A 25971-nucleotide genomic window follows, 5' to 3' on the forward strand; every position below is an offset into this window, starting at 1 on the left:
TGAGACTCATTATACTGATGTAAATTTTAATGGCTAATGAGAAGATGCACTTATTTTGAAGAATAGAGTTTTCGGTTTTCTTCAAAACAGATTAGTTCGATTATTAGTTAAGCCGAGAATGGTATCAACTACAGTCATCATTATTTCACTAATTTAATTCTAAACTAATTAATAATTCAATTTTATTCAATAACTATCCAGCAGCGGATTTGGAGTATATTATTTGGTCTGTAAATGATCAAGAAACATCCTACCGGTTAATCCGACTTCATTCTGTGACCTTATATATTAGCGATCTGAAACTTATTATTTGTCAGTGAGAATTGTAAACTTTTATTATGGATTAAATACTTTTAACAATGTATCAATAGTTCTCTTGATTTTCTACCATTCTTTTCTATTGATACGAACTATTGAAATATAAGACCATTTTCTGAATCTCCATCAAAAACTACATCAGGAAAAAATAGTTTAGTGAAAAAATCTGCTTCCATAACTGTCCAAAAGACGATCGAAGTTTCAACTTTGACCTCGATTTTCTAGGTAACTGTCCATCGGATGAACTATTTAATAGCACCAATAGACACAGTTTCTTTGCCCTTACAAACCTAGCCATTTTCAATTCTCAACTCAAATGTTTCAGCCTTTGGCAGTACTTTACGCATTTCAGCTCAAAGTTCAACCAGCAAAAATGGTTTAAAAAGCAAGAAATGGGTTTTTATGAGTTTTTTTTGTTAAATAGGATGTTTCTTGATCATTTACAGACCAAATAATATACTCCAAATCCGCTGCTGGATAGTTATTGAATAAAATTGAATTATTAATTAGTTTAGAATTAAATTAGTGAAATAATGATGACTGTAGTTGATACCATTCTCGGCTTAACTAATAATCGAACTAATCTGTTTTGAAGAAAACCGAAAACTCTATTCTTCAAAATAAGTGCATCTTCTCATTAGCCATTAAAATTTACATCAGTATAATGAGTCTCATGAAAAAAGTCTGCTTCCATAATTGAATAAAAGACGATCGAAGTTTAGAATTTGATCTCGATTTTCTTGAAAACTATTGATCATAGAAACTTTTAAATCTCAAAAAAGTACTCAGTTCTTATGTCTCTACAAACTTGAAAAGTCTAAATTTGAAAGAAATCATTTTCGGTCGTTTTTGTGTATTTTTCTTTAAGTTTTTGTTTCAATTTGATATTCATTGTGTTATTAATAATTGTATCTTTTCAGTAACAACCGTGTTTCAGTGACATTTGATCTCTGTTTCTTTAGTAAACTTAAAGCACCGGTGCTTCAACACTCAATATTTTCATACAATTGATCCAATTGTTCCAAAAGCCAAACCCTACAAACTATGAGCTGATTTATTTGTCGGTAGAGTCTTGGTTACTATCCAATATTCAGTCAGATTATATTACAGTACATAATAAAAATAATGTTTGGTAGAAGAATGGTTAGTTATCAGTTAGTTCTAGATAAACTTATTGATATGGATCACGTTATTGCTCTTTTATTGCATTCAAATACAATTCTGGGAAATCTATCAACAACATTCAGACCAATGCTAGATACTATCAATGCTAAAGATAACCCATACGTTGATTCTCAATGTGCAATTTGATGTAATCATTAATTAAATGATTATGGATTTCATAGCAATCAGGAATTGGATGAAATCAGTTCAAAACAGAAAACAGAATAAAAAATTATTATACTGATCTTATTATATTTAACAAACTCATGATTTGATTTCACTGATCAGAAATAAAAACTGTGATTATAACCGGATATTATTGTGTTATTATCAACACTTATTACGATTTCAAAAATCACTGCAAACGACTTACTGAGAATTTTGTTGCAAATATTGAAATTTATTTTTTATGATAATTATTCCCGTGACCAGTATCAATTAAAGAATCTAATATAATCAGATATTTTCATTTCGTATTGTTAGATGATAGAAGGAATAATTTGATGCATATTCAGATTCAAGTATATAAGATGAGTGAGAAACAATATTTGTTATTAGTTGTTCATTTACAGATCATTTGTGAGTTTATTCAACATAATAACCAGTTAACTCGTTAACAATAAAAATGAAACAATTTCTTTCTCTCTGTGTCTTTGCCATTTCATTTGCTTTAGTCTTTTCGACTGGATGTGAAGAGTGCAGCAAATTAGTCAAGACAAGTCTTCAACCTGGAAATTGCCCTGAGCCTAATCGACTTCCACAACCATTCGACATTAAACAAGTAAGAATTGTTCCACTTTAATCAAACACAGTCAGTTGTAATGTCATATTTAAATTGGAAAAATGATTTTTTTCGTTTTTCAATAGTATCTCGGTACTTGGTATCAAATAAAGTCAACCAAACCATACTTCGAAGATGGTCAACGTTGTATCAAAGCTGACTACAAGTTTGAAGCAACTACTGGTATTTTTGTTACTAACAGCACTGGCCTTGATTCAGTTAACAATGAAGTTGAAAGAGTTCAATTCGCCAAGTCTTATGATCAGGACAATGTTTTCACAGCCAAAGCCTTCTTAGGTAAGTTTCATACTGAATTCTGATTAGTATTAACAAGCTGAGACACGATCATGACTGATCGTAAATTTCTTTTAACCACCTATGCTAACCGTCTTTTCACGGTATTGTCCACCACCCAAATCCACCAAATTTTTGACCACTTTTCGGGATATGATGGTAATTAATAGTGGATGTGCTAGATGGTTTAAAAGTGGTCAACATGATTAATTAAAAAAAAATATAAATAAAATAATTTTCTCAGAATCTGAGTTCTGAGTGGTAGAGAATCTTATAAAAATTTGTTTGAAAATGTGGCGGAAAAAGTGGTGGAAAAAGCCACTCTAAAGTGATAGACAATTTTGTTGAGAAAAGTTTTTTTAAAAAGTGATTTTGTTGATTTGGTAAATGTGTTGGATTGAGTGGTGGACAATATGGTGAACAATACGGTGAAAAACCGGTAAAAAAACTGGTGAAAAAAGCCGGTCACCTCTTTACTCTTTACTCAAATGACAAAGTTTTACATAAAATCCTGGTCCAACAATCAACCATCAACTTGAATAACAAAAAAGTTTTTCCCCCTCTCTCAATGTTATTGGATACGGATTCTACATTTTTTCCCCCATTCTCTATTTTCATGAATTTCTCAGAGGTCATGAGATTCTGAGGTTAGGTTTTCTATTTTTCGTCGTTGTAGTTGAATCAGGGCTTTCAGACTGTGTAATTTTTTTTCTTGGAACCCGCTCCGTTTAGCCACAATCTTGACGCAAAAATTTGATACTTTGACTTTATATATTGTATAGATATTAAGAAAGATGAATATTTATTATCTAATTCCTTTGTTCCGCAAAATTCAGGTTCTGGTTATTACCTTACTACACAATATTGGGTTGTTGACACTGATTACAATAATTATGCTCTTGTTGTTTCATGTAACAATCTTCTTGGTCTCGATAACTCTCGTAAGTATTCATCTTTCACTGAACAATGATTTTACCAAAATGCAACTTTTAATTCAAATTTTATTTCATTATTTCCAGGTGATGTTTGGATACTTTCAAGGAAACCAACATTGGACGACAATATTGTCGCAAATCTGGTTGCTGAATTAGACACGGTTGGACTTCATGGCATTGTCCTCGGTGACATAATCCAGAATTGTTAATTTGAATCACAGAATAAGCTATTATCGATAAAATCTGAACCAAATTTAACAGAATTATTAATCCTGATCCCGAACAAAAAAAACCTTAAAAAATATTCCATTCTTTGATATCCCCTGTATTTTGAAGCCCCTGCATAATATTAAAAGCTACTTAGCCTTAATCTATTCATTCATCTATACATATTATTAATACATATATTCAGGTTTCTGGGAAAGGAGTATTTGTAAAAAATCGGTTTGGGCTCAAAACAGCAAAAGTCAAAATGGCAAAAGACAAAACAGCAAAAAGTTAATATCAATTAAATTTACACTTTTCTTACAATTTATCGGAGAATGCAAGTTAATCTACCGATTTAACGGATAATCGTATATTTTTACCTCTTTATTTACCTATAACTGCAAAAAATTCGTCGAAGTTTCAATGTGAACATGATTTTACCGAAAATCATCGAACATAAAACTTTTCAACTTGTCCAATGTATACTCAAACTAAGGTGCGACCTAAAAAGTTTGCAACCAAACAGTTTTTTAGTCATGGCTCCTCTTAAACTAGACACTTTGGCATCATTTTTATTATGCGACAAAATGCTTGTATTCAATAGTTTGAATAAATAGTTATTTAATTCGTTTAAACAATAAATTGGTACATCAATTGAATATCGTTAAATTGTGGCAGATCATGTGTCATGTCTCAACAGAGTATGTGGATCCATGATCGCTCACTCAATGAACTGCCGAGTCAATAAAATTTGAGGGTTCAAAAAGTCATGAACGCTTGGATTACTCTTTACATTGATAATTCGAACTAAAAACGAAGACAGATTTTAGCTTCTGGCATTCCTTCTTGCTAATTACAAAGTCAGATGCATCCTGCAAATATGTGAAGATATGGATAAATATGGCCAGAACAATTAAGGTTAACTGATAGCGGTAATATGCATAAACATGATTAGCTGAATATCGAATATAATAAGTTTAGAATAAAAAAATATAATAGGAAGAAATTCAAGAAAACAAACAGCATCAACAAGATTTGATTCTGTTGGATTTCGAAAAATATTGAACATTCGAAAAAAAACCAGAGATAGTTGAAACATTTAGATATTGTAATGACAAGATGCCAATTATCAAATCGATTAGAATCTAGGCTAAAATGAAGAAACTATCATTTGCTCGACTAGTATCGGTATTATCAATAAAAATTCATCTCTTGACAAGGAAAAATCACTTTTTATTATAATATAATGTAAGTACGTACTGTACTTGTGTAGTTTGTAAAAGTTGGAGGTCAAAATTTTTCAAATGCTAATTCAGTGCACAAATGGACATTTCATGTACCCGATTCTGTAATTTTTTGTTTATTAGAGTTAAAATTGACTTTCTTTGTAAATTTTTTGTTTCATGTTTGAGTTAATTAAATGCCATTGCTTGATTTTGATTGATTTGAAAAGATGTGACAGTTAGATGAAGCTCTAGAAATAATCCAATGTGTGATGAGTATTGCTGCACCAATGCTTTGCCTTTGTTGAAGGGAACCGAAATCGAATGACGCTAAAAAGCCATTTGACTAAAATAAGATATAATACTGGCGAGCACCCGTTTAAAGCAATTTGAGTTTTTCAGTATCCATCTAGTGGCTTTCAGAAAGTGATAGCGTTTAAGATTTAGGTAATGAAAGGATTTTATAAATTATAAAATAATGTAAACTTTGAAAAACAGCTTCTGGTCTAAAACAGGTAAACACAACCAATAAAAAGACAGAATTGAGGAAAACGGGTAAAAATAAATTTATTTCAAATTTAGACTCTGTTTGTTGATGAGAACATAAAAACTGAGTCCATTTGTGCGATTCAAAAGTTTCTCTGGTTAACAGTTTTCTAGAAAATCAAGACCAAAGTTGAAACTTGGATCGCTTTTTGTACAGTTATGGAAGCAGATTTTTCATCAAACAAGAAAATGAACTTATTGTGAAAAATAAAATTTTAGGTTTTCTGAATAACAGATTAGTTCGATTTTCAGTCAAACCTTCTGCATTCTGTGAGAGTTAAGGAGCTGAAACTTATTGTTAGTCGATTAAAATTGTTGATGCACATAATGAATCAAATACTTTTCTCAATTTATCAACGGTTCTCTTGATTTTGGCCATTGGCCTCAGAATTTAGAGTCTAATTATTTCGATAAACTTTATCGATCATTATTAATCTAATGAATGATTAAAGAATGACGATTGCATATGATGCCATTATCGGAATATTGATGTTCAAAGTTTTTAGACCAATGGCCAAACTCAAGAGAACCGTTGATAAATTTTTAAAAGTATTTGATCCATGACATGTGCCAACCATATTTATGGACTAGTAATAAGTTTCACCTCTCTATGTCTTATGATTAAGAATGCAGAAGGTTTGACTGAAAATCGAACTGATGTGTTTTATTCTGAACAGAAAATTTCATCTCTCAAAATAATTTTCTGGTTGACTATCAAAATTTACATCTTTAAATGAGTTGATTGAAAAAATCTGCTTCCATAATTGTTAAGAAAGATTTGCAAGAAGGCAATTGAGCTCATAATCGATTCCAACACACATTTTCATCAAAGTCAATCTCGCAGTTTTATAAGTATTATATATTTTTATTAATATTTTTATGCAAAAAAACTCAAAAAACAGGAATCAATACTGGGAATTCAAGGAATGCACTTTAAACAGTTCTAGTTTTCTCGACTTGAAGTTGCATTTTCTTACCTAAAGCTAAAACTGAAAATGGCTCTTGATCCGAACATCGTTCATTTATTTTTTGTACCCTTTATTGGTATTTATTAGCTCTAAATGATGACAATTAAATGAGCATTCAACATTAAATATTGAGCGCAAGCTTTGTGTAAATAGCTAAATGAGCTATTCTCCGATCAAATACACGTAAAATAACAGCGTTTGTTTTGGTAAATATTTTAAAAATATCTCGACTCAACATTTTTTACTCAACATTTGAATTTACAATGTCTGTTTATTTTGTTTTATTATGTAATTTGGATTACAGTAATCAAAGACAGTTTAAATATGATCTCCTACTTAGTTTTGCTACATAAAAAACGAATTAAACTTGTTTAGTAAGGGAAAGCCACAGTTTTTGATCTCAAAAAATCCCATAACATTGAAAATGGAAGTGTCAAAAAGTGAAAGTGTTAAGAAAAAGGTATTCTTTATTTGTCTAATTTAATCATTCTCTAATTTATATTTTTGACTCTACAGAAGAGGAGACTGAGACTGGAAGAAAAACTCAAGATCATTGATGCGGTTGATAGAGGTTTTTCCTATGCTGAGATTGCTTCACAGTATGGAATATCCATTGGATCAATTGCTTACATCAATAGTAATAAGCAGACTTACTTATCAGCGATAGAGAAGGGTTATAACCTGGATATCAAAAAGACACCCACTGAGGTTACCCAGAGATGTGACCAAGAAATAAAAGAATTCATCGAAAAATCTCTCAACGCAAATTTACCTCTGAGTAGGAACTTGATTACTACCGTAGCAAAAGAATCATACACTGACAATGGCAAGACCAATTTTAAAGGATCAAATGGTTATTATAACAGGCTCAAAAAGAGATTAAACTTGAAAAAATTGAAATTGCCCGAAGATGATGCTGCGGTTGGCTCGTTAAAGCTACACAAATGGAAACTTGCTTCATTTGAAATTATTAGTGAATATACGCAAAACAACATTTACAATCTTGATGAGACTGGACTGCTGATGAAAAAAAGTCCGGAATGTACTTTTTTTGATGACGATAACGACGATGAAAGTGAAGAAGTAAAGCAAAAGAAAAGAGAGAAAAAAGGAAGATCTTGGTTAACAATAATTTTTATCTGTAACATGAGTGGAGTCAAGGAAAAGTTAAAAGTTATCAACAGATACGAAAAACCAAGAGCTCTCAGACGATACAATTTTGATCATACCAAGCTTCCAGTTGATTATTATTTCAATGACAATGCCATAATGACATCGGATATTTTTCAGTCAATAATAATGAAATGGAATGAGGAGCTGAAAATTCAAAATAGAAATGTCTTGTTGCTGCTTGACAAATTAAAAGGTCATCACATTGATTTTGTCCCTTCTAATATTAAATTTTTGTATCTCCATCCTGATTCTACACCAGTGATTCAACCTTTAGAAGCCGGAATCATAAAGGAATTTAAAGATCATTATATTTCTCGCTATCGAAAGTGTTTACTTGAAGAAATGGAAAAAACTGCAACTAATATCCAATTTGCTATTAAAAAATTAAATATTGTAAATGTTATTCAATTAATCAATTTTGCTTGGCAAGATGTAAAAACTGAAACAATCTGTGATTGTTGGAAAAATGTTCTCGACCAAAAAACAAATTTTGCCTCTCTTTTTGACCACAATTATTAAAACTCTTTAAATTATTAGATTAATTTACATGAAATATTATTCATACATAAGTATTATCAAAATTCCCATATTTATTTATGGTTCCAAATCATGTTTACAGTGTAGACATTGAGTAGTCTAAAGTTGTATGAAATTTAAATTTGATCTTGGTTGAAATGTAGCTGCAGAAAATTCTTGAGATAAGTTCTGTTTGTTCAAAGACTTCTGATTATGTACACAGCGTGATTATCTTTGCTATATGGATAATTTTTGTCGTTGGAATGTTATTAAAGTAAATAATATCTAATCCTTGACAGGAAAAACAGGTTAATTGGAAAGAAAAAACAACCACTTTACAAAGTTGATTCAGCCAGATAAAACAGCCACTTGTTAGTAAAAACTCTTTTTTCATTGACTTTTTCCTTATTCACCTTTTAATAATCTTTTTTATTATCTAATAGTATTTTTAATTAATATTTAGTTTACTTAGTATTTCAATTAAACATCTGAACACTGTGACCAAAGTATTTTATTTGTGTCTTTCTCCTGGCTTCAATCAAATTCCTATACTGTACGTAAACTGAAAATAATATAAACCTTGTCCGGTTGTGCCTCTTGAAATTGACTCATTAAAAAATCTAAACGGTGTTCACTAGTGAGTATTCATCATTGGGATAAACAACAACCCTGACTTTAATCACCAAAGCTAATTTCATCAATTTAGATGGTCGTCGTTTGAAATATTGAACTGTTTAATATTTTTGTGAAACTGCTGGTGTTATATGGTAGCAGTGTGGCAATGATGATGTTACAACATTCAATTCAAGTCAAAGAGTAAACTCATTTCCTCGCCTGTTAATTTGATTCAATTGTCACCAATTTTTTTACTCATTGTTTGTTTGCAAGTATTGTAAGGAGAAATAATAGAGATCTGATTGTGCTGTTTATTTCTGTCCTTTCATTTCCGAAGGAAATCCAGTTTAATAGTTTAACAATTGGTTAGGCCTTGGTTTTACCCTCTTCATGTGGTGCCTGTTTTCTTTTTGTGTGTTCTTTAATTGGTCCATTCAACACTGAACTCTTTCCTTTTCGCTAATCAATCCACCCTCTTTAATTGTTCCTGTTTTTTGTATTGAAATTTCTACGAGACGAATCATGCAATCCTCCACAAGCAACGAATATCTGGTTAAAGATGGTCGATCCCTTAAAAAATCAGCTAGTGTACCCTCATCACCAGAATTGTCATCATCTCGACGACGTAGTTCACATGGAACTGTGTTACAGTTGAGTGAAGATAATGGAACTTGGAAAGTTGCCGGTGAAACGGGTGTCACTAAGGAAGCTGTGAAAATGTCTAAAGTTTCAATGATTCTAGAATTATCTAAAAAACCAGAGTTTCGCTATCGTATTAGTGTGGCTCTGTTTTTTTTCTGTATTGCTATCCTGGTCATGAGTACAAGCCTTTTGGATCAAAGACGTCGCCTGATAAAAGCCTTGTCCATTAAAATTTATCTCCACGAGGAACATCGCCATTTCTCTTTACTTGACTCAACCGGTACTCCATATGTTAAAGTGCATTATGGTGTCAACTTGCCACTCGACATTAAACCATTCAGCTGTTACATTCAACATTTAAATGATCAGCAACCAACTATTTGCCGTGATTGGGAGTATCGTGCTCATCTTACCATTGACCATCAACCCAAAGAGCAAGATATAAATTGTTACCGAGTCTCTTGGGAAAGCTATTCTCATACAGGACCAACATTGAAAGATTGTATCAGTTTAGGCGATGGATCGTGGTTTGGAATGGGTGAAACTTTTGGTACACCATGGCCATTGAACAAGTGGTCTCAGAATATGACAGCTTTTGTTACCAACCATAGTAAAGGGAAATTGTCACCTTTAGGCTCAGTCATTAAGCGTTACTGGATCTCTTCAAAAGGAGTCAGTATCAGTGTTCCTCTACATACTCCATTGTTTTTCAGTTTTAATTCATCTTCAAATAGTTTACCCGATCAACAGCTTTGTTTGGAAGCACGCACAAACACTTATCCTTATGATTACTCCAAAGGATCACGTCCTAATCTAGAGTACACAATTTGCACCGGACCTAATGTTAACGATCTTCATACCCATGTTTCACGTACTTGGCTGGCTCGAACTCGAAATAATTCTTCTTCGGAATCCAGTGAGCAAGTTATTCCCCAATCAATTTTCTTAGAGAAACCAATTTGGAATATCGATAGAAAAGTGATGACTTCTTTAAACCATGAAAAGTTGGAGAACTATTCAACGAAAATAGTTGATTTCGGAATTGAACCAGGTTTCCTACTGATTGATATGAAATGGGAAAGATTCATTGGTGATTTAAAAATCAATTCAACTCAATTTCCTGAACCAAATAAGGAATTCACCATTTTAAAAAGAAGAGGATTCAAAATACTTCTTTCTGTTTCACCTTTTCTCGAGTTATCGTCTCCATTATTTACCGATGCTTTCACCGAAAATATAGTGTTTACACACGAACACTTAAAAACGCCATTAATTACTCGTTGTGAACCTGAATCGACTCAACTTTGCGCTGTCATCAATCTAATCAATGCTACAACTCATGAGTGGTTTTTAAATAGATTAACCAATCTAACCGACTATTCCATCCATGGATTGTTTTTCAAAGGAGTTCAAGTCTCTCGAATGCCTCATTTTTACATTCCTGACAGCTCGAGAACAATTAATCCTGACATGTACCAAATTTATTACAAAAGTGTCGCCTCAACCAGTTATGACTTATTCGGAATGGATACTTCAGCAGGAACCAAAGGTATACCAGGTTTCATCAGGATAGCTCCTCGTGAATCAACATGGCGTTCATTAAAAACCATAATACCAACAGTTTTGTCAATTGGCCTCGTTGGTTTCCCTATTGTGAATCCTGGATCAGTTGGCGGAGATATTCCAGTTTTAAATACAAATGAAACTACTGATGAATTGTACATTAGATGGTTTGAATTGGCCACTTTTTTACCTGTCCTCCAATTATCCAATGTTCCTAGAGGTGACATAACTATTCTTAAATTGGTTAAGAAATTTATCAACATTAGAGAGTACCAATTGTTACCAATTATGAAAAACTGTATGACCGAAAATTTAACCAAAGGTTGGCCCATTGTTAGACCAATTTGGTGGTTGGACTCACAATCAGCTGAAACTTATACCATTGATGACCAGTTTGCGATTGGAAATGAGATTCTGGTTGCTCCTATCCTTGAAATGGGAAAGACGACCAGAGATATTTATCTACCTTCTGGTTGGTGGAAAGATGAAATTTTGGGTCAAACTATTAGAGGCGGTAAATGGATGAGAAATTATTCTGTTGACCTTTACAAGATAGCCTATTTTACGCGAATCAACGAGTCAACTTAAAGCAACCAAATTGATTTTTTGCCCGAATTAACCAACGCAACTTCTGTGACTTGTATTGCTCAAGCAATTGCAATTGATATAACTTTTAGTGTCAAAGATCTAGTGGCATTTGTAAATCTCAATTTTAAGTAATTGTTTTATAATTATTTTGTACTTTCAATTCAAGAACTTTTTTTCTTCAACATTGATTACTAGTGTAACAAATGGAAAAGGATTTCCAATCATGATCTCATTTTATCTAACATTAAAACAATTTCATTTTACGAACAAAAATCTTATGTAAATCTGGCCAATAATTTAATCATCACCCTCATTATCTTCGCTCAATTAGTATGGATTTAAATACGGTAGTGCCTTACTTGATGGTGACTTAATTTATCTTGGCTGAAAATGAATATAGCTATTAATAGATCATTCAATAATCAAAATGTCCGATTGTTTTATTCAAATCAAATCAACCTTACAGCCTGGTTATGAATGGAACCATGAAAGCTTACAATAGCCTTAAAAGGTTACAATTATTGAATATAACGCTAAATCATCCTATCAAATTATCCAATCGCTTAAAAATTTTCATCTTGAATTTAGGGATAGTCATGATTAGTGAGTTGATTTCTTGATTGAAACCTTTTGTTGTATTTTCAATGTTCATTGTTAGTGGTAATAAAATTGAATCTAAATCATGATGTTATCAAGTTGTTTTTTAGCTTGTCTAATTTTTTTTCAATTACATAAAACTATAAATTGTGAACCCAATAAGGCCTCAATTATGATAGACATTGGCAAGCCAAAAGAACTAATCTACGAAAAAAATACAAGAACTCCGATCGAGATATTAGCTCGATTACCTGCAAGAGGGAGAAAGTTCATGAGATTCATTCAATTTGGTAAGTTTTCCTTTTTATTGTGAATTGTTGCCACAGCTAACTGAATCTTTTTACAGGTAATATTGGTCTTGACTGGAAATATCCATAACAATGTTAATTTCCATAACAATTTTGTGGCATTTTTTCTTTGTTTTTATTTTTTCACAAATGTCCTTGTTCAATCCGTTGATCATTAACAAATGAATAAAAGATTCTTGAATAGATGATGTTTTTGATTACATTTTATTTTAATTTGTTCCAATCGCGATGAAAAAACAATTAAAACAGAGGGAACACACACTTGAAAGGGAGAAAGCATAAAAGATTTATAATTGTATAACTTTCATTGTGATCGGTTACTGATTCTTAAACCGTTTAAAAATTGAATTTACGATGAAATAATTTCGATTCAAGTAATTCATTGTCATAACAGAGAGAAACACCAACAATAACAATAACTATGATTGTAATGATAATGCATGAAGTTTGTCATCAAATTGTGAAATTTTAAACATAAATAGCAAAGCAATCGATAGATGGAGTTAGACAAAATAATCAGAGTGTAAATAAAAGTAACTAAGGTTACTGTTACTGATTACATGTACTGAAGCTTGAAGCTTCAGCAAAGTAACAGGGAGAAGTAAGTCAGAACTTATTGGAAAGAAGTTTGTTATTGAATCTGAATGGCTTGAAATTGTTTTTAACTCCACTGATCAGTTGATTAGTTTTTTTAAATCATGTCTAGTGACTCAGAATCTCCGGATAAGTATATACCAATAAAGCCTCGAACGAATATATTTCGACAATATCGTGATCCAACGACCAACAGATTTATAACTCTTTCTGCCAATGATTTTATTAAAATTTGGAAACATTACGACAATGATGGTAAGTAATTTTTCATTTTCCGATTCTTATTTTTTAGCTTGGTGTTTAATGCTCCAATTGTATTATTTACAAGCTATAATCTTATCTCAATTTACAAACTGAATCATTTATTTATCATGATTCATTGACTTTGCTGTTATTTATGAGCCATGATGATACTGTTTATGATTATTTTCCCTCTGTATATCTTATATCAGATTGTAATAAATTAATTTTTGTTCTATTGTTTAAAGGTAATGGCCATATCGAAGGACAAGAGCTGGATGACTTTATAGTTGATCTACTGGCTAGCATAATCCCCCCAAACTCTATACAAAATATTTCTAAATTATTTTTTGAAAATTTCAAGATATCTTTCATGAAAGCCTATGATGACAATGGCAATGGTCGCCTGGAAGTTAAAGAGTTAGCTCAATTGGTCCCATTAGAGGAAAATTTCTCAATTATTTTTGATGGTAGCAATCATCTGAAGTCGAGCGTTTACTTTATGAAAGTAAATTGCTTTAATTAATGTTCCCCAAATAAGTGAAACTGACGAAAATTTTCATCTTTCTATTTTTTAGCTTTGGAAAAAGTATGATGCAGATAAAAGTGGCTCAATTGATGCTTCTGAGTTTATCGTAAGTTCGACAATTCAATAGTGAAGTTCAACATCATTCAACTAATTTGAAATACATTATTTATACTTTATTTTTCAAGTATTTTCTGATTTTTTAACGTGAAATTTTCTCAAATCTTTTTTTTTCTTCACAGAGTTTATTAAGAGATTTTTATGCCAAAGTTAGAAAGAAAAATATCAAACCGGAACAGCTGCAAGAAATAGCTGATATTGTTTTGGAGATCTTTGACTCAAATAAAGATGGCAAGTTACAAATTGGGGAACTAGCTAAGTAAGTTTGGATAATAACCTTTTCTTAAAATGATTTGTTATTCTAATTTTTGTTCATTTCTACTTAAATTTTCCTTGTTTAGATTGTTTCCAGTTGAGTCAAACTATTTAAAAAGGATTAAACTGATGAAAAGTAAAAAAATCAAGACTAGTGTGATAAACCGAATTTTCAAAAAATATGACATTGTAAGTATTATAATATAAGTCTAAGGAAAACTTCAAAATTAATTATCTACCCGATTAGGATAAGTTGTTTGACAAGTTGATTGTTACCATGTATTGGTCAGAGGGTTTCCAAGGTCGTAAAAACCTTGTGGTCTTGTTTAGAGCAAAACAAGAATCTAAAATTCTCACAGCAAAACCATTAATTCTTATAATAGAAGAATAAATAATGAATAATGACCATTACAAACTATTCGTCATACTTGAATCTATTAATACATTTTGGAATTTAATGGTAATTTTTTATTCTTTATCTTTTGTAGGACGGGAATGGGCAAATAGAAAATGAAGAACTGGAAGGTTTCTTGAAAGATCTTGTCGAGCTACAAACAGATGTAAGTAATAGAAATTTAAAAAATTATTCAATAATTTAACAATATTTTTAAAGATGTTATGTTTTAACGTAATTCTGTCATTTTTTCAATTTCATTTCAATTAGGAATGCGAACTGGGACAAATTGAGGTGGTCAAAAAATTGGTCTTAAGAAGTTGTGATATGGATCGTGATGGACGAATATCTAAAAAAGAGTTGATTGTAATTCTCAATTCTATTGTGGCAGACAAAAAAGATGCATCTAAAAGACGACGGAATATACTTTTATGTTCTTGATTTATTTTAATCAAAATGACAATATATTATAAATATGCCTAAAATACAGATTTACAATGATTCATTTTATTTATACTTTTATATGATAGCTATGACGATGATCCCTAGATACATTATAACAATGATAATGAGTTATTGCACAAAATATACAAAATAACACAATCGACTAAATGAAAATGAGATTCATTTTAATTTGTCATGCTTAGATTTTATCATCTCTTTGAATTGTGATAAAATTTTACTTTCACGTTTTTGTCGTTCTTCGCGGTTAAACATAGCCAAAGCTCGCTTCTCATCAGCACTATAAATTTGATTCTCTTTTCTTAAACGAACAGCTTCCATACGACGATGACGAGAACCACTCATTACATAGCCGACATTCTCGAAAGATTCAATTTGTTCACTTGTTAAACCAATTTCTCCTCTTCTAGGGATTCGTTTACCCTCTGCAACATATTGAGCCATTGCAGCTCCTTCACCAGGTAATAAAGCACGACCATAATCCTTGGCATTTAACTGGACTGAACCTTTTGGTAATGGACCTATTTGTGAATCATCGGAATCCTGTGAAGCTTCCTCACCCTTAAGTTTTTGCTTTTCTATAACTTCTTTCAAGAATTCTTGTTCTTCCTCGTAAGGGCCAACAGGTTTCAATTCTGCATTTCTTTTTTGGTGTTGGCATTCTTCACTTTTAGACTTTTTTGATTTGTGTGCATGTTTTTTGCCTGTCATAAGAAACAAAAAGAAAAGTTGAGGCGCAAATTTTTACAAAATCAGATCAAAAATTTCAACTTACCTTTTCTTTTTTTGCTCCTTTTGCTTTGTAATTCTATTACATTATCACTAGACTTATGTTTGAGTTTAATTAAGTCTTCTTCATCACTATCGAATTTTCTACTTGGTGAAGCTTTCCAAACTTTTGAAAACCCTTCTGTACCAATTTCCTCTCTTCGTTTACGCTGAGCAGCCCAATAATCACAAATCACGATATCCTGATCACGCATCTTTTCACACTTTTGGTTTGCATAAACTGGTTAATCAATCGGTCGATTGGCTGATAAATTGATGGATGAAGCAGGAGAAAATTAGCTAAAATAACTTAAGTAATTAATAAAGATGAACAAAGAAAACAAAGTGAATTATTGACATTAAAACAGCTGATAAAAACGAGTCGTTTGTCTAATGTTTTTAATTTTAGCGCCACCAGACGTCTCTTAGCTGATCCTACAAATAAAAAACATTAGCTGTATCTTTCTTTCTGCTGATTTGATAACCATTGGTAGTTAATTCTGATTCAATGTCTCTCGGCGGTGACAGCGAAAGTAATAAAGGAGGATGGAGTTCCTCCCCACCTAACGAAGCAGAGGAAGAGTCCTACGAACGTTTATTGTACAGTATTTCGACCCATGCAATGCTCTCATCAACCCCTGACATCAAACAGTTTATCTTCTCAACACCATCTGAAAATGACAATCGTAGTGTTGTTAGCAATGAATCAGGAGGATCTCCTGTCAACAGTAGTAGTACTTCAAAAGGACTCAGTATTTTTAAAAGGAAGAAAAGTTTCACCCCTTCATCTGGAATAGCCGAGGCTTCTGGAACAAGTGTTGGTACTTCTGGAACGCCCAATGCAGGAAATGATTTTGAAATTATTCCAAAAACCGTGGTTTTAAATAGTCAAGAACCAGAAACTCAAGAATTTCTTTTACATCTAACTACAATAGCTAACCATGTAGGATTGGATGAACAAGATTATAAATGTGCATCGTGTGGACGACCCATTGGTATGATTTATGGTAAATTTCGTGTATGTGAATTTGATGGTTTTAATTATTGTACTGAATGTCATATTGATGAAAGATGGACGATTCCTGCCAGAATTGTGAATAATTGGGATTTTAAAAAATATCCGGTAGCTAATCGGAACAAGAAACGTTTGCAGTTGATTGAAAGTGAACCCTTAATCGATATCAAAGTTTCGGCATCCATTCTTTATAAAGTTGTCAAAGAGTTGCGGGAAATTCTTGACTTGAGAACTCAATTGTTTTACCTTCATGCTTATTTGTTTACCTGCAAAGAGGAACATGCAACCAATTTGAGAAGGATCTTATGGCCGAGAGACCATTTATACGAACACATTCATTTATACTCTACTGTTGACCTTCTTCAAGTAAGCGTCATCAAACCTTTAGATCATTTTCATCCATGAGAACAATGAAAAATTGAAATCAGATGCTTTCTAGATTAATTTCAAAGTAGATGGATGAAAGAACTAAACATCAAATCACATTTTAATTGATTTCTTTTTTTTCTACAGATTCAATCTGGTGCAACTCTTAGCAGTTTATTACGCAAAGCGATTCATTTCGCGAGGAAACATGTTTTATCTTGTGTTCTTTGTAGTCAGAAAGGATTTATCTGTGAAATTTGTAAATCCAATCAAATAATTTATCCTTTTGATACCAAGATAACTTATCGATGTGATAATTGTAAAGCTGTTTTCCATATCTCATGTTTCATCACAGAAACAGGTAAAAGACCATGTCCTCGGTGCTTACGTATTAATCGCCGTGAAAATGCTGCTGTGATCACTCGCCGACAGAGCAAATCTTAGCTCATAAGGCCAAATGTCCATATATCAAATGAAAAATAATTATACTTTGTTATTATTTATGATCATATAAAATAAATTTTCTATTTGAATTGTATTTATCTTTACGAAATTTCACGCTAATTTTAATAGATCAAGTCATAATAAACTAAATTTTGCTACAAAATTCACTAGTGTCTTCAACAGTAAATTAAGTAAAATCAAGATACAAGTTAGTAGCCTTCATCTTCAGATTTACATGTAGCTTGATCAGAATAATCACCAATACAAAATCCATATTACAGATAAGGCTTTTTACAGGTGAAGTCCTGAATTTCAGATACTGAGAGTTTCATTCTGTTTACTCTTTGATTAAATTCATTTGATTGATATGAAAACAATTTCAAACAGAAAAAAATTGCAGCATTTAAAAAAGTTGCTCCAAGCTACACTAGGTGGATCTGACTGCAGTGACAGCCATCAGCTCTAAATTTTTTGTTTCTCGGTGAAAGTCAAAGAAAGTCACTGATTGTTATTTAATTAATTGCTTGATTAAGAATAAAAATATTAACAAAATGTCTGCTATTGATCCACCATTGAGAACTCCGTTCAATGTTTCACCTTTTATTAGGGTAAGTTTTTTCATCCTTCCAATAATATTTAGCAATCAAAATTGTGACTTGTTCTGATTATTAATCTGATGCTTCGTCTTATATTGGCCTAATAGTTTAGTCGATGGGCTCTTTTCTTCTCTGGTATTGCTTGGGGTGTCCACCGGCAAAGAGTCAACCAAAAAACCGAAAATGATTACAGAGAGTTCATCGAGAAGATGAAACCAATTTGGATGGAAAATAAAGCTAGAATTATGGCTGAACGATCAAGAGGTATATTCAATATTTTTCACATGTGTTATCATCTCTAAACCCTACTAAACAATTGGAAATATATTGCCTCAAAATATATTTTACTAGTTCAGGAGTTACTTTAAAAGATTATAAAGTTTCACCAATACTATCTAGCTGTGTTGATATATTTCTGATGTATATTTTTGCATCGACTGACATTGAAAAAAATGAATGAGATGCTTTTGTATTACTTTTTAGCTTCTTGAAATCTATCAAACAGAAACTTTGTTTTTGTTTGAAAAAATTCACAATACTTATTAATGTTTGCATCTTTTTATTTTCACAGAGGAACTTCTCAATGTTGCTGGTCAAATCAACCATCCTGTTCCAAGTAATTTCGATGAAGCATACCCATCAAATAAAACTAAACCTGCAATTGATCCTGAGTTATTATCTGAAAATGCACTGGCTGCTTACAAAAAAGGAAAAGGTGCTGAAATCCTCAAAAAAGCCGAGTCCTACAAACTATGAGTTGATTTATTTCTTGGCCGAGTCTTAGTTACTATCCAATAAGAATTGTATAGAGAATAATAAAATAAAATTAACCCGGTAAATAAATGGGAACCTAAATTTAAGCCGTTACAAATCACTTTTATTTGAATATTCAAAAAAATTAGGTAAAGAAAGTTGATTCGTTTTGCTATATCAAATGTATTACAATTATTCATCTTTTTTCATAATCCTGCAGCGCTAAGGCCAATTTACGTCTCAGTAAGTTTACTTTTTCTTCTTGTTTACGTATATCGTCATTAGATATTATTATAGTTCCAACTAAGGGTTGTTTAGGATCCAAAAAGACACCCGGGTTCTTGTCTAAGACGTTTTTTCCAGCTGTTTGTCCAATAATTGGACCCTGGTGAAGGTGTATAGCATTGATAACACTTCTAAAGGCTGTATCATTTCCAATATAAGGTCCCGCTGGTTTAATATTTTTAGGCAAATCCGCATTTTCAACAGAATCAGAACGTAAAGTTGTCGCTTTCAATCCTTCCAAACGCTTTTGCCAAAAGAGTTGTTGTGGCTTTTGAGATGAGACACGTCCAAGATCATGTCTCGTTGTACCAGTATTCTGGGATCGAACAATAGTCACAGGTTGTCTGCGAATCCTCGATAAACCACCTCTATGCTTTTTCTTCAATTTGACATCTTTAGTCTGAAGCTAAAGATCAAGAAAAAAATCAGTAATAAGCTAACAGTGGACTCTAACATACAGAAGTACTTACATTTTGTTGATTTTGTTGATCCATGATTGTGAAGGCAAAAATATGATAAAGCTTATAAAAGGTAGGGATAGAGAGCTTGAATTCAGATCAATTGTCCTAAAACTTATCAAAATATACACATAAACTAAATTATTTAGCCTGTTCTTCACAACCTTATATTTATACCTATTATTTAAACTGTGCAAGATTATTCAACAAACATTTTAAATATCGATAGTATCGATTTTAAATATCGGTGCCGATCATATCACTACATTTTAGTCTTTATTAAATGAAATTTAATTAGTTTACTTTATTCTGTGTCCTGTTAATAATTAAAACTTCTAGCCTTCAGCGAAATTCTTGGACAATTCAGTCAGAATAATTAGCTTAAACTGTACAAAATTCCTCTGCATATGCTGTGTACTTTCTTCTTAACATATTCAGTAAAATCAACAGTTAATTTTATTCAATCATTCTGGATAGTGTCAATAAAACCACAAAGGACAAATGGTAACCAAACTGAGCTACAGAAAACTCGTTAATTGAAGTTAATTATAGATTTTTTGCTATACTTCGATTAAAATTACAAAAATATATCGCAATAGATTCAGAATGACTCTTTAATTTTTCATTTTACATGATAGTGATAATGATGATCTAAAGAATGAATGTTTAAAATTATGTTGAACTCTCGAAATCATAATACAAATGATACAATTTATTAGCAACTGCGAGATTAATCTCATTTGTCATGCTTAGATTTTATCATCTCTTTGAATTGTGATAAAATTTTACTTTCACGTTTTTGTCGTTCTTCGCGGTTAAACATAGCCAATGCTCGCTTCTCATCAGCACTATAAATTTGATTCTCTTTTCTTAAACGAACAGCTTCCATACGACGATGACGAGAACCACTCATTACATAACCGACATTCTCGAAAGATTCAATTTGTTCACTTGTTAAACCAATTTCTCCTCTTCTAGGGATTCGTTTACCCTCTGCAACATATTGAGCCATTGCAGCTCCTTCACCAGGTAATAAAGCACGACCATAATCCTTGGCATTTAACTGGACTGAACCTTTTGGTAATGGACCTATTTGTGAATCATCGGAATCCTGTGAAGCTTCCTCACCCTTAAGTTTTTGCTTTTCTATAACTTCTTTCAAGAATTCTTGTTCTTCCTCGTAAGGGCCAACAGGTTTCAATTCTTTAGGAAGAGCAGTATCAGCTTTATCTGATACATCAGAGCTTTCAGAACTATAGCCATCACTACTGCTATCGCTGCTTCGTCTCTTCTTTTTTGATCTATGTTTGTGTTGGTGCTTACTACTGACGTGTTCATCACTTCTCTTAGACTTTTTCGATTTTTTCGATTTGTGTTTATGTTTTTTGTCTGTCATAAAAAGAAACAAAAAGAGAAGTTGAGGTTTAAATGTTTTGCAAATCATGACAAGAATTTCAGCTTACCTTTCTTTTTTCTTTTCTTGCTCCTTTTGCTTTTCAAATCCACTTCACTATCACTAGACTGGGATTCAGCCTTACGTCTATGAAGTCTAAGTTTAAAATCTTCTTCATCATCATCACTATCCAATTCTCTCTTTGGTGAAGTATTCCAAACTTTTGGACACCCTTCTGTACCAATCTCCTCTCTTCGTTTACGCTGAGCAGCCCAATATTCATCCCTCTGATCACGCATTTTAACGCTTTTATCAATTAATTAGTTTGTTAGATTAATCAGATGAAAATTGGACCTAAATGAACTTAAATAAAGATGAACAAAGAAAACAAAGTGAATTATAGCAACAAAAACAGCTGATTTTGACTGTACTCTGAAATTAGCTCTTTTGCTATTTACGCAGAATATTACCGAAGAATAGCTTTCCTAAATTTTTAATCAAAGTTTTTCGTGTTTTTAATAACCATATTAACCAAACTTTGATAACTTATGTTAAATCGCCAAAAAATTTTATTAACATTGGATTTTATTGATAATTATTAAATAATAGAATATTATTTTGTAAAAAATTTTACGGCAAAAAACGACATAATAAATTTATATTTCACTGTTAATGTTACATGTTTTCAAATCAATCAAAATCAAACAATGGCATTTGGTTAACTCAAACCTGTAAACTGTCAATTTTAAGAAAATGTTATGTATAATAATTCATCAATTAAACAACCTGATTCGGAAAAATTTATAGCTAAAATCATGAAAATACGGAACATTTTGAGAGGCCGACATTATTGGTTGTTTTACTTTATACCAGCACCAGCCATAGCATGAGTTAAAGCAATATCCTTAAATTGATCGTTCTTGGCATTCTCAGCTATCCTCTTGTAGACAGCCTTCCCATTCAGAAGCAACGATTTTAGATATTTCACCGAATGATACCGTTTTATTTTCCTCTTTAATACAAGTTTGACGTTCGCGGAAAAAAGGTGCATATCCTGAGGCTGATTTTTTATTATTGTTCAGGTTGAAGTGTTTAGGTTCATTGTTGAGGTTGAACACTTAAAGATGTAACGCTAAGGGTATTGCTTTGACTGAAGTTTGGTAATGATAGACTCGGCTAGATAGAGAAAAATGAGTGAACGAAAACAAAAAGATTATTAGATTTGCTAATTTAATCAATTATCCATAACATACCACATCACAATCAATCTGAGGAGAGTAGCTACAGCTTTCTGCATGCTTCTGAAGAACACCTATGGCATCGTCCAATCTTTCCTCCATATATCCATTGAAAGATGTTGACCAGGAACCAGTTCCTTCAGATCCTTGAAAAACCGATACATTGATGGGTGAAGTTGGATTAAGTTGGTGAGATTGGTTACAATATGAGTTATAATTTTGAGCAGTCGAACTGTTCCAAGCATTTGTAGTTTTGATATAATCATTATATCCTTCAGAGGAATAGGAGTCAAAATTAACTTGGTTGGAACCAACAAAATAGTTTTGGCCATTATTTTGGGTGTCAAATCCATCTTTGAATTTATTAAAACAATTTTGATACACTCAAAAGTGAATAATTCTTGGCTGCTCTGTGTTAGTAACTGGACCATGCACCAGCAGCGGTCTTGCTCTTATCTTTGCTTTGAACAGCAGCTTTACCTTTGTAATGACTTTGTAAGTCACTAGACTTAGCTGCGTCATAGTGACTTTAGCCGTGTTAGACTCAAACTCTTTTTACACCAAAGAATCTTAACTAAAACTTTATCTTGGTCGAGCCTAATGGTTTTTTTTGCGTCATTTGATCTTGGTTTACTTGAGCAAAATTGAAGCACCGGTGCTTCAATACCCAATGTACTTACACTCATTGGATTCTTCTAGATCTGCATTTAATTGTCACATCTTTTCAAATCAATCAAATCAAACAATGGCATTTGGTTAACTCAAACATGAAAACAAAAAATACAATGAAACTCAGTTTCATCATGCAGATAATTACAGAACTAAATAAATAAGTTGTCCAACTATGCACTCAATTAGCATTTGAAAGCATTAAAATTTTGCCCTTAATAACGTCACTCTGAAACTTTTTAAACTTTAACGATGCATCCGACTTTATAATTGCAAGAAATCTGAATTATTAATGTATTATCAATAATGATCTAAGTGTGCGATTCATGGTTAGTATTATATTAGTTTAATACTAAAAACTTATCACATTTATTCCCACATTGAACAAATGCTGCAAGAAAAATAGGCGAAATCGGGTAAAAATCAATTTCTTTCAAATCCAGACTCTGTTAGTTTATGAGGGCATGAAAACTGAGTCCATTTGCACGATTTAAAAATTTATCTGATGAAAAGTTGCCGAAAAAATCGAGATCAAAGTTGAAACTTCGATCGTCTTTAGTGCAATTATGGAATAAGATTTCTTCATGAAACCCATTTCACTACTGTAACTTTCGATGATTCTTGAGAAAATGCACTTATTTTGAGAAATAGAACTTTCCGTTTTCTTTGAAACAGATTAGTTCGATTATTAGTTAAACCGACCATATACTGTGACCATAAGAGTTAGAGAATTAGAACTTATTACTAGTCGATGGAAATTGTTGTTACAAATGATAGATAAAATACTTTTGTCAATGCATCAACAGGTCTCTTGATTTTGGTAATTTACCTAAAAACTTTTAGCCTCAATATTTCGAGAATAACATTTCCTAAAACCATAATTCTTTCAGCGAACATAAGATTTCATTATGGGCTAAAACAGTACCTGACTGAATATTGAGTAAAATTTGGGCTAATTCATTTATTAATAAAGATCCTTCTAACGCATAAGATTTGTGTTTGGTAACCATTCAACTTTATAAATCAAGTATCAAATCTGACAACATAAATAACACAATGAAATAACTTTTATTTCAGGATCTTGAATGATTTAATTTTTATTACAGTATATTATTGATAGTAATGAAAGCTAATGTTTGCTTAAAGAATAAAGGGTTGTAGGTGATGTCATTCTCAGAATATTGAGGTTCAAAGTTCTGAGACCAATGGCCAAAATCAAGAGAACCGTTGTTAAATTGTAAAAAGTATTTAATCCATGATCTTTACCAACAAGCTTTATCGACAAATATTAAGTTTCAGCTCGCTCAAACTTGAGATCACAGAATGAGGTCAGTTAAACTTAAAATTGAACTTGATCTGTTTTAAAAAATCAGAAAATGTTATTTCTCAAAATAGGTACATTTTCTGATGAACCATTAAAAGTTACACTAGTGATATGAGTTTTGTGAAAAAATCTGCACCCATAGCTGCTCAAAAGGCGTTAGAATTTCAAACTTTGACCTCGATTTTCTAGAAAACTGTCCATCGGATAAATTATTTAATAGTACCAATGGATTCAATTGATTGGGATGGGATTGCATGCCCCTAGTTGGTGCATGCAATTTTCAATTCTCAACTCAAATGTTTCAGCCTTGGGCATTACTTTACGCATTTCATTTCAATGTTTAACCAGAAAATTGGTTTAAAAGCCAAAAATGGGTTTTTATGAGTTTGTTTTGTTAAATAAGATGTTGCTCGATCATTTACAGGTCAAATAATATACTTAGAATGTGCTAATGGATGATTATTGAGTATAATTGATTATTAATTAGTTTAGAATTAAATTAGTCAAATAATGATGACTGCAGGTGCTACCATACTCGAAATATTGAGATATCAATCTAACCAACTATCATAACTCTTTGATTCTAAAGATTCTCAGATTTCTTCGAGATAATAAAAATTTCTTTCTTACGACTCTTTAAGTTTGTAGAGACATAAGACATGAGTAAATTTTTGCATTTTAAAAGTTTCTCTGATCAATAGTTTTCAAGAAAATCGAGATCAAATTTGAAACTTAGATCGTCTTTTAGTCATCTATGGAACCAGATCTTTTCACCAAACTCTTTTTTATTGATGTAACTTTTAATGGCTAATGCAAATTGAACTTATTTTGAGGAATAGAACTTTCCGTTTTCTTTAAAACAGATTAGTTCGATTATTAGTTAAACTGACCGCATTCTGTGACCATAAGAGTTAGAGAGATGAAACTTATTGTTTATCCACAAAAATTGTTGGAAAAATCATGGATATAATACTTTTAACAATAGTTCAATAGTTCTCTTGATTTTGGCCATTGGACTTAAAACTTTGAGCTTCGATATTTCGAGAATCGCATCAACTACAATCATTATTCTCTGAACAAACATTAGAGATCATTATGGCCTACAACATTATATGATTAAATACCGTATAAACCCAAGCTAATTCATTTATTGATGAAGATTCTTTCGTATGCATAAGATTTGTGTTTGATAACCATTCAACTTTATAAACCAAGTCTCAAATCTATCAACATGAATCACACAATGCTTTAACTTTCTTTTCAGGATCTTGAATGATTCAATATTTCAATATATTATAGTCCATAAGAATATCTAATGTTTGGTCGAAGAATAACGATTTTAGAACGGTCCTTTTCGAAATATTGAGGTTAGAAGTTTTTAGACCAATGGCACTAAATCAAGAGAACTATTGATAAATTTTTGAAAGTATTTAATTCATGATGTGAGCTAACAATTCTTATTTACAAATAATAAGTTTCAGCTCGTCAATAGATAAGGTCACAGAATTAAGTCGGATTAACCGAAAATTAAACTTGATCTATTTTACAGAAACAGAAAATGCCATTTCTCAATATAAGACCATTTTCTGAATCTCCATCAAAAACTACATCAGGGAAACATAGTTTGGTGAAA

At 31.8% G+C, this 25971-nt stretch overlaps 9 protein-coding genes across 10 annotated transcripts; 6 read left to right on the forward strand and 3 right to left on the reverse strand.

Moving 5' to 3' along the window:
* Positions 1-2033: 2033 nt before the first annotated feature.
* LOC107369349 (apolipoprotein D) lies at positions 2034-4358 on the forward strand. Of its 2 annotated transcripts, none has more exons than XM_089268847.1 (4): positions 2034-2263; positions 2350-2560; positions 3394-3527; positions 4074-4358. In XM_089268847.1, exons 1-3 carry the CDS (start codon positions 2108-2110, stop codon positions 3525-3527), a joined length of 501 nt encoding a protein of 166 aa, XP_089124973.1. In that variant the 5' UTR covers positions 2034-2107; the 3' UTR covers positions 4074-4358. The 2 variants fall into 2 exon arrangements, with proteins under 2 accessions (XP_089124973.1, XP_015792802.2); XM_015937316.3 differs by lacking the exon at positions 4074-4358 and adding an exon at positions 3577-3862 and having other exon boundaries at positions 3394-3498.
* Positions 4359-6663: 2305 nt separating this feature from the next.
* On the forward strand, positions 6664-8145 carry LOC107369310 (tigger transposable element-derived protein 6). The gene is made up of 2 exons (XM_015937275.3): positions 6664-6896; positions 6953-8145. Exons 1-2 carry the CDS (start codon positions 6861-6863, stop codon positions 8126-8128), a joined length of 1212 nt encoding a protein of 403 aa, XP_015792761.2. The 5' UTR covers positions 6664-6860; the 3' UTR covers positions 8129-8145.
* Positions 8146-8277: 132 nt separating this feature from the next.
* On the forward strand, positions 8278-11806 carry LOC107369279 (alpha-galactosidase MYORG). Its single transcript, XM_015937237.3, has one exon. It carries the CDS (start codon positions 9263-9265, stop codon positions 11531-11533), a length of 2271 nt encoding a protein of 756 aa, XP_015792723.2. The 5' UTR covers positions 8278-9262; the 3' UTR covers positions 11534-11806.
* Positions 11807-13012: 1206 nt separating this feature from the next.
* On the forward strand, positions 13013-15056 carry LOC107369329 (calbindin-32). Its single transcript, XM_015937293.3, has 7 exons — positions 13013-13287; positions 13521-13780; positions 13851-13907; positions 14041-14177; positions 14260-14362; positions 14662-14733; positions 14838-15056. The coding sequence occupies exons 1-7, from the start codon at positions 13137-13139 to the stop codon at positions 15006-15008; spliced, it is 951 nt and encodes a 316-aa protein (XP_015792779.1). The 5' UTR covers positions 13013-13136; the 3' UTR covers positions 15009-15056.
* A 118-nt stretch (positions 15057-15174) lies between these two features.
* Positions 15175-16247, reverse strand: LOC107369343 (NKAP family protein). Its single transcript, XM_015937309.3, has 2 exons — positions 15805-16247; positions 15175-15733 (listed from the first exon to the last, which is right to left on the reverse strand). Exons 1-2 carry the CDS (start codon positions 16010-16012, stop codon positions 15192-15194), a joined length of 750 nt encoding a protein of 249 aa, XP_015792795.1. The 5' UTR covers positions 16013-16247; the 3' UTR covers positions 15175-15191.
* Positions 16248-16303: 56 nt separating this feature from the next.
* Positions 16304-17716, forward strand: LOC107369311 (pleckstrin homology domain-containing family M member 3). Its single transcript, XM_015937276.3, has 2 exons — positions 16304-17178; positions 17326-17716. Exons 1-2 carry the CDS (start codon positions 16306-16308, stop codon positions 17620-17622), a joined length of 1170 nt encoding a protein of 389 aa, XP_015792762.1. The 5' UTR covers positions 16304-16305; the 3' UTR covers positions 17623-17716.
* A 374-nt stretch (positions 17717-18090) lies between these two features.
* ATPsynE (ATP synthase, subunit E) lies at positions 18091-19073 on the forward strand. Its single transcript, XM_015937332.3, has 3 exons — positions 18091-18230; positions 18326-18482; positions 18790-19073. Exons 1-3 carry the CDS (start codon positions 18174-18176, stop codon positions 18972-18974), a joined length of 399 nt encoding a protein of 132 aa, XP_015792818.1. The 5' UTR covers positions 18091-18173; the 3' UTR covers positions 18975-19073.
* On the reverse strand, positions 19074-19838 carry LOC107369360 (methyl-CpG-binding domain protein 2). Its single transcript, XM_015937327.3, has 2 exons — positions 19727-19838; positions 19074-19662 (listed from the first exon to the last, which is right to left on the reverse strand). Exons 1-2 carry the CDS (start codon positions 19748-19750, stop codon positions 19168-19170), a joined length of 519 nt encoding a protein of 172 aa, XP_015792813.1. The 5' UTR covers positions 19751-19838; the 3' UTR covers positions 19074-19167.
* A 470-nt stretch (positions 19839-20308) lies between these two features.
* LOC149093322 (uncharacterized) lies at positions 20309-21498 on the reverse strand. The gene is made up of 2 exons (XM_025162305.2): positions 21178-21498; positions 20309-21103 (listed from the first exon to the last, which is right to left on the reverse strand). The coding sequence occupies exons 1-2, from the start codon at positions 21404-21406 to the stop codon at positions 20451-20453; spliced, it is 882 nt and encodes a 293-aa protein (XP_025018073.2). The 5' UTR covers positions 21407-21498; the 3' UTR covers positions 20309-20450.
* Between the last annotated feature and the right edge of the window lie 4473 nt (positions 21499-25971).

This window comes from Tetranychus urticae, chromosome 3, assembly GCF_039701765.1.
Source record: "Tetranychus urticae isolate SD_2017Ah chromosome 3, NJAU_TeUrti_SD_1.0, whole genome shotgun sequence".
Taxonomy (NCBI): Eukaryota; Metazoa; Arthropoda; class Arachnida; order Trombidiformes; family Tetranychidae; genus Tetranychus; species Tetranychus urticae.

Excerpts from the sequence above, each read along its gene's own strand:
- LOC107369349 (XM_015937316.3), top strand. The coding sequence starts at position 2,108 with ATGAAACAATTTCTTTCTCTCTGTGTCTTTGCCATTTCATTTGCTTTA. Across the intron at positions 2,264-2,349 it reads AACCATTCGACATTAAACAA|TATCTCGGTACTTGGTATCA; the intron begins GTAAGAATTGTT and ends GTTTTTCAATAG. Across the intron at positions 2,561-3,393 it reads CACAGCCAAAGCCTTCTTAG|GTTCTGGTTATTACCTTACT; the intron begins GTAAGTTTCATA and ends CGCAAAATTCAG.
- LOC107369310 (XM_015937275.3), top strand. The coding sequence starts at position 6,861 with ATGGAAGTGTCAAAAAGTGAAAGTGTTAAGAAAAAG. Across the intron at positions 6,897-6,952 it reads GTGAAAGTGTTAAGAAAAAG|AAGAGGAGACTGAGACTGGA; the intron begins GTATTCTTTATT and ends TTGACTCTACAG.
- LOC107369279 (XM_015937237.3), top strand. The coding sequence starts at position 9,263 with ATGCAATCCTCCACAAGCAACGAATATCTGGTTAAAGATGGTCGATCC.
- LOC107369329 (XM_015937293.3), top strand. The coding sequence starts at position 13,137 with ATGTCTAGTGACTCAGAATCTCCGGATAAGTATATACCAATAAAGCCT. Across the intron at positions 13,288-13,520 it reads GAAACATTACGACAATGATG|GTAATGGCCATATCGAAGGA; the intron begins GTAAGTAATTTT and ends TATTGTTTAAAG. Across the intron at positions 14,178-14,259 it reads CAAATTGGGGAACTAGCTAA|ATTGTTTCCAGTTGAGTCAA; the intron begins GTAAGTTTGGAT and ends TTCCTTGTTTAG.
- LOC107369343 (XM_015937309.3), bottom strand. The coding sequence starts at position 16,012 with ATGCGTGATCAGGATATCGTGATTTGTGATTATTGGGCTGCTCAGCGT. Across the intron at positions 15,734-15,804 it reads AAGGAGCAAAAAAAGAAAAG|GCAAAAAACATGCACACAAA; the intron begins GTAAGTTGAAAT and ends TTCTTATGACAG.
- LOC107369311 (XM_015937276.3), top strand. The coding sequence starts at position 16,306 with ATGTCTCTCGGCGGTGACAGCGAAAGTAATAAAGGAGGATGGAGTTCC. Across the intron at positions 17,179-17,325 it reads CTACTGTTGACCTTCTTCAA|ATTCAATCTGGTGCAACTCT; the intron begins GTAAGCGTCATC and ends TTTTTTCTACAG.
- ATPsynE (XM_015937332.3), top strand. The coding sequence starts at position 18,174 with ATGTCTGCTATTGATCCACCATTGAGAACTCCGTTCAATGTTTCACCT. Across the intron at positions 18,231-18,325 it reads ATGTTTCACCTTTTATTAGG|TTTAGTCGATGGGCTCTTTT; the intron begins GTAAGTTTTTTC and ends TTGGCCTAATAG. Across the intron at positions 18,483-18,789 it reads TATGGCTGAACGATCAAGAG|AGGAACTTCTCAATGTTGCT; the intron begins GTATATTCAATA and ends TTATTTTCACAG.
- LOC107369360 (XM_015937327.3), bottom strand. The coding sequence starts at position 19,750 with ATGGATCAACAAAATCAACAAAAT. Across the intron at positions 19,663-19,726 it reads ATCAACAAAATCAACAAAAT|CTTCAGACTAAAGATGTCAA; the intron begins GTAAGTACTTCT and ends CTTGATCTTTAG.
- LOC149093322 (XM_025162305.2), bottom strand. The coding sequence starts at position 21,406 with ATGCGTGATCAGAGGGATGAATATTGGGCTGCTCAGCGTAAACGAAGA. Across the intron at positions 21,104-21,177 it reads CAAGAAAAGAAAAAAGAAAG|ACAAAAAACATAAACACAAA; the intron begins GTAAGCTGAAAT and ends TTTTTATGACAG.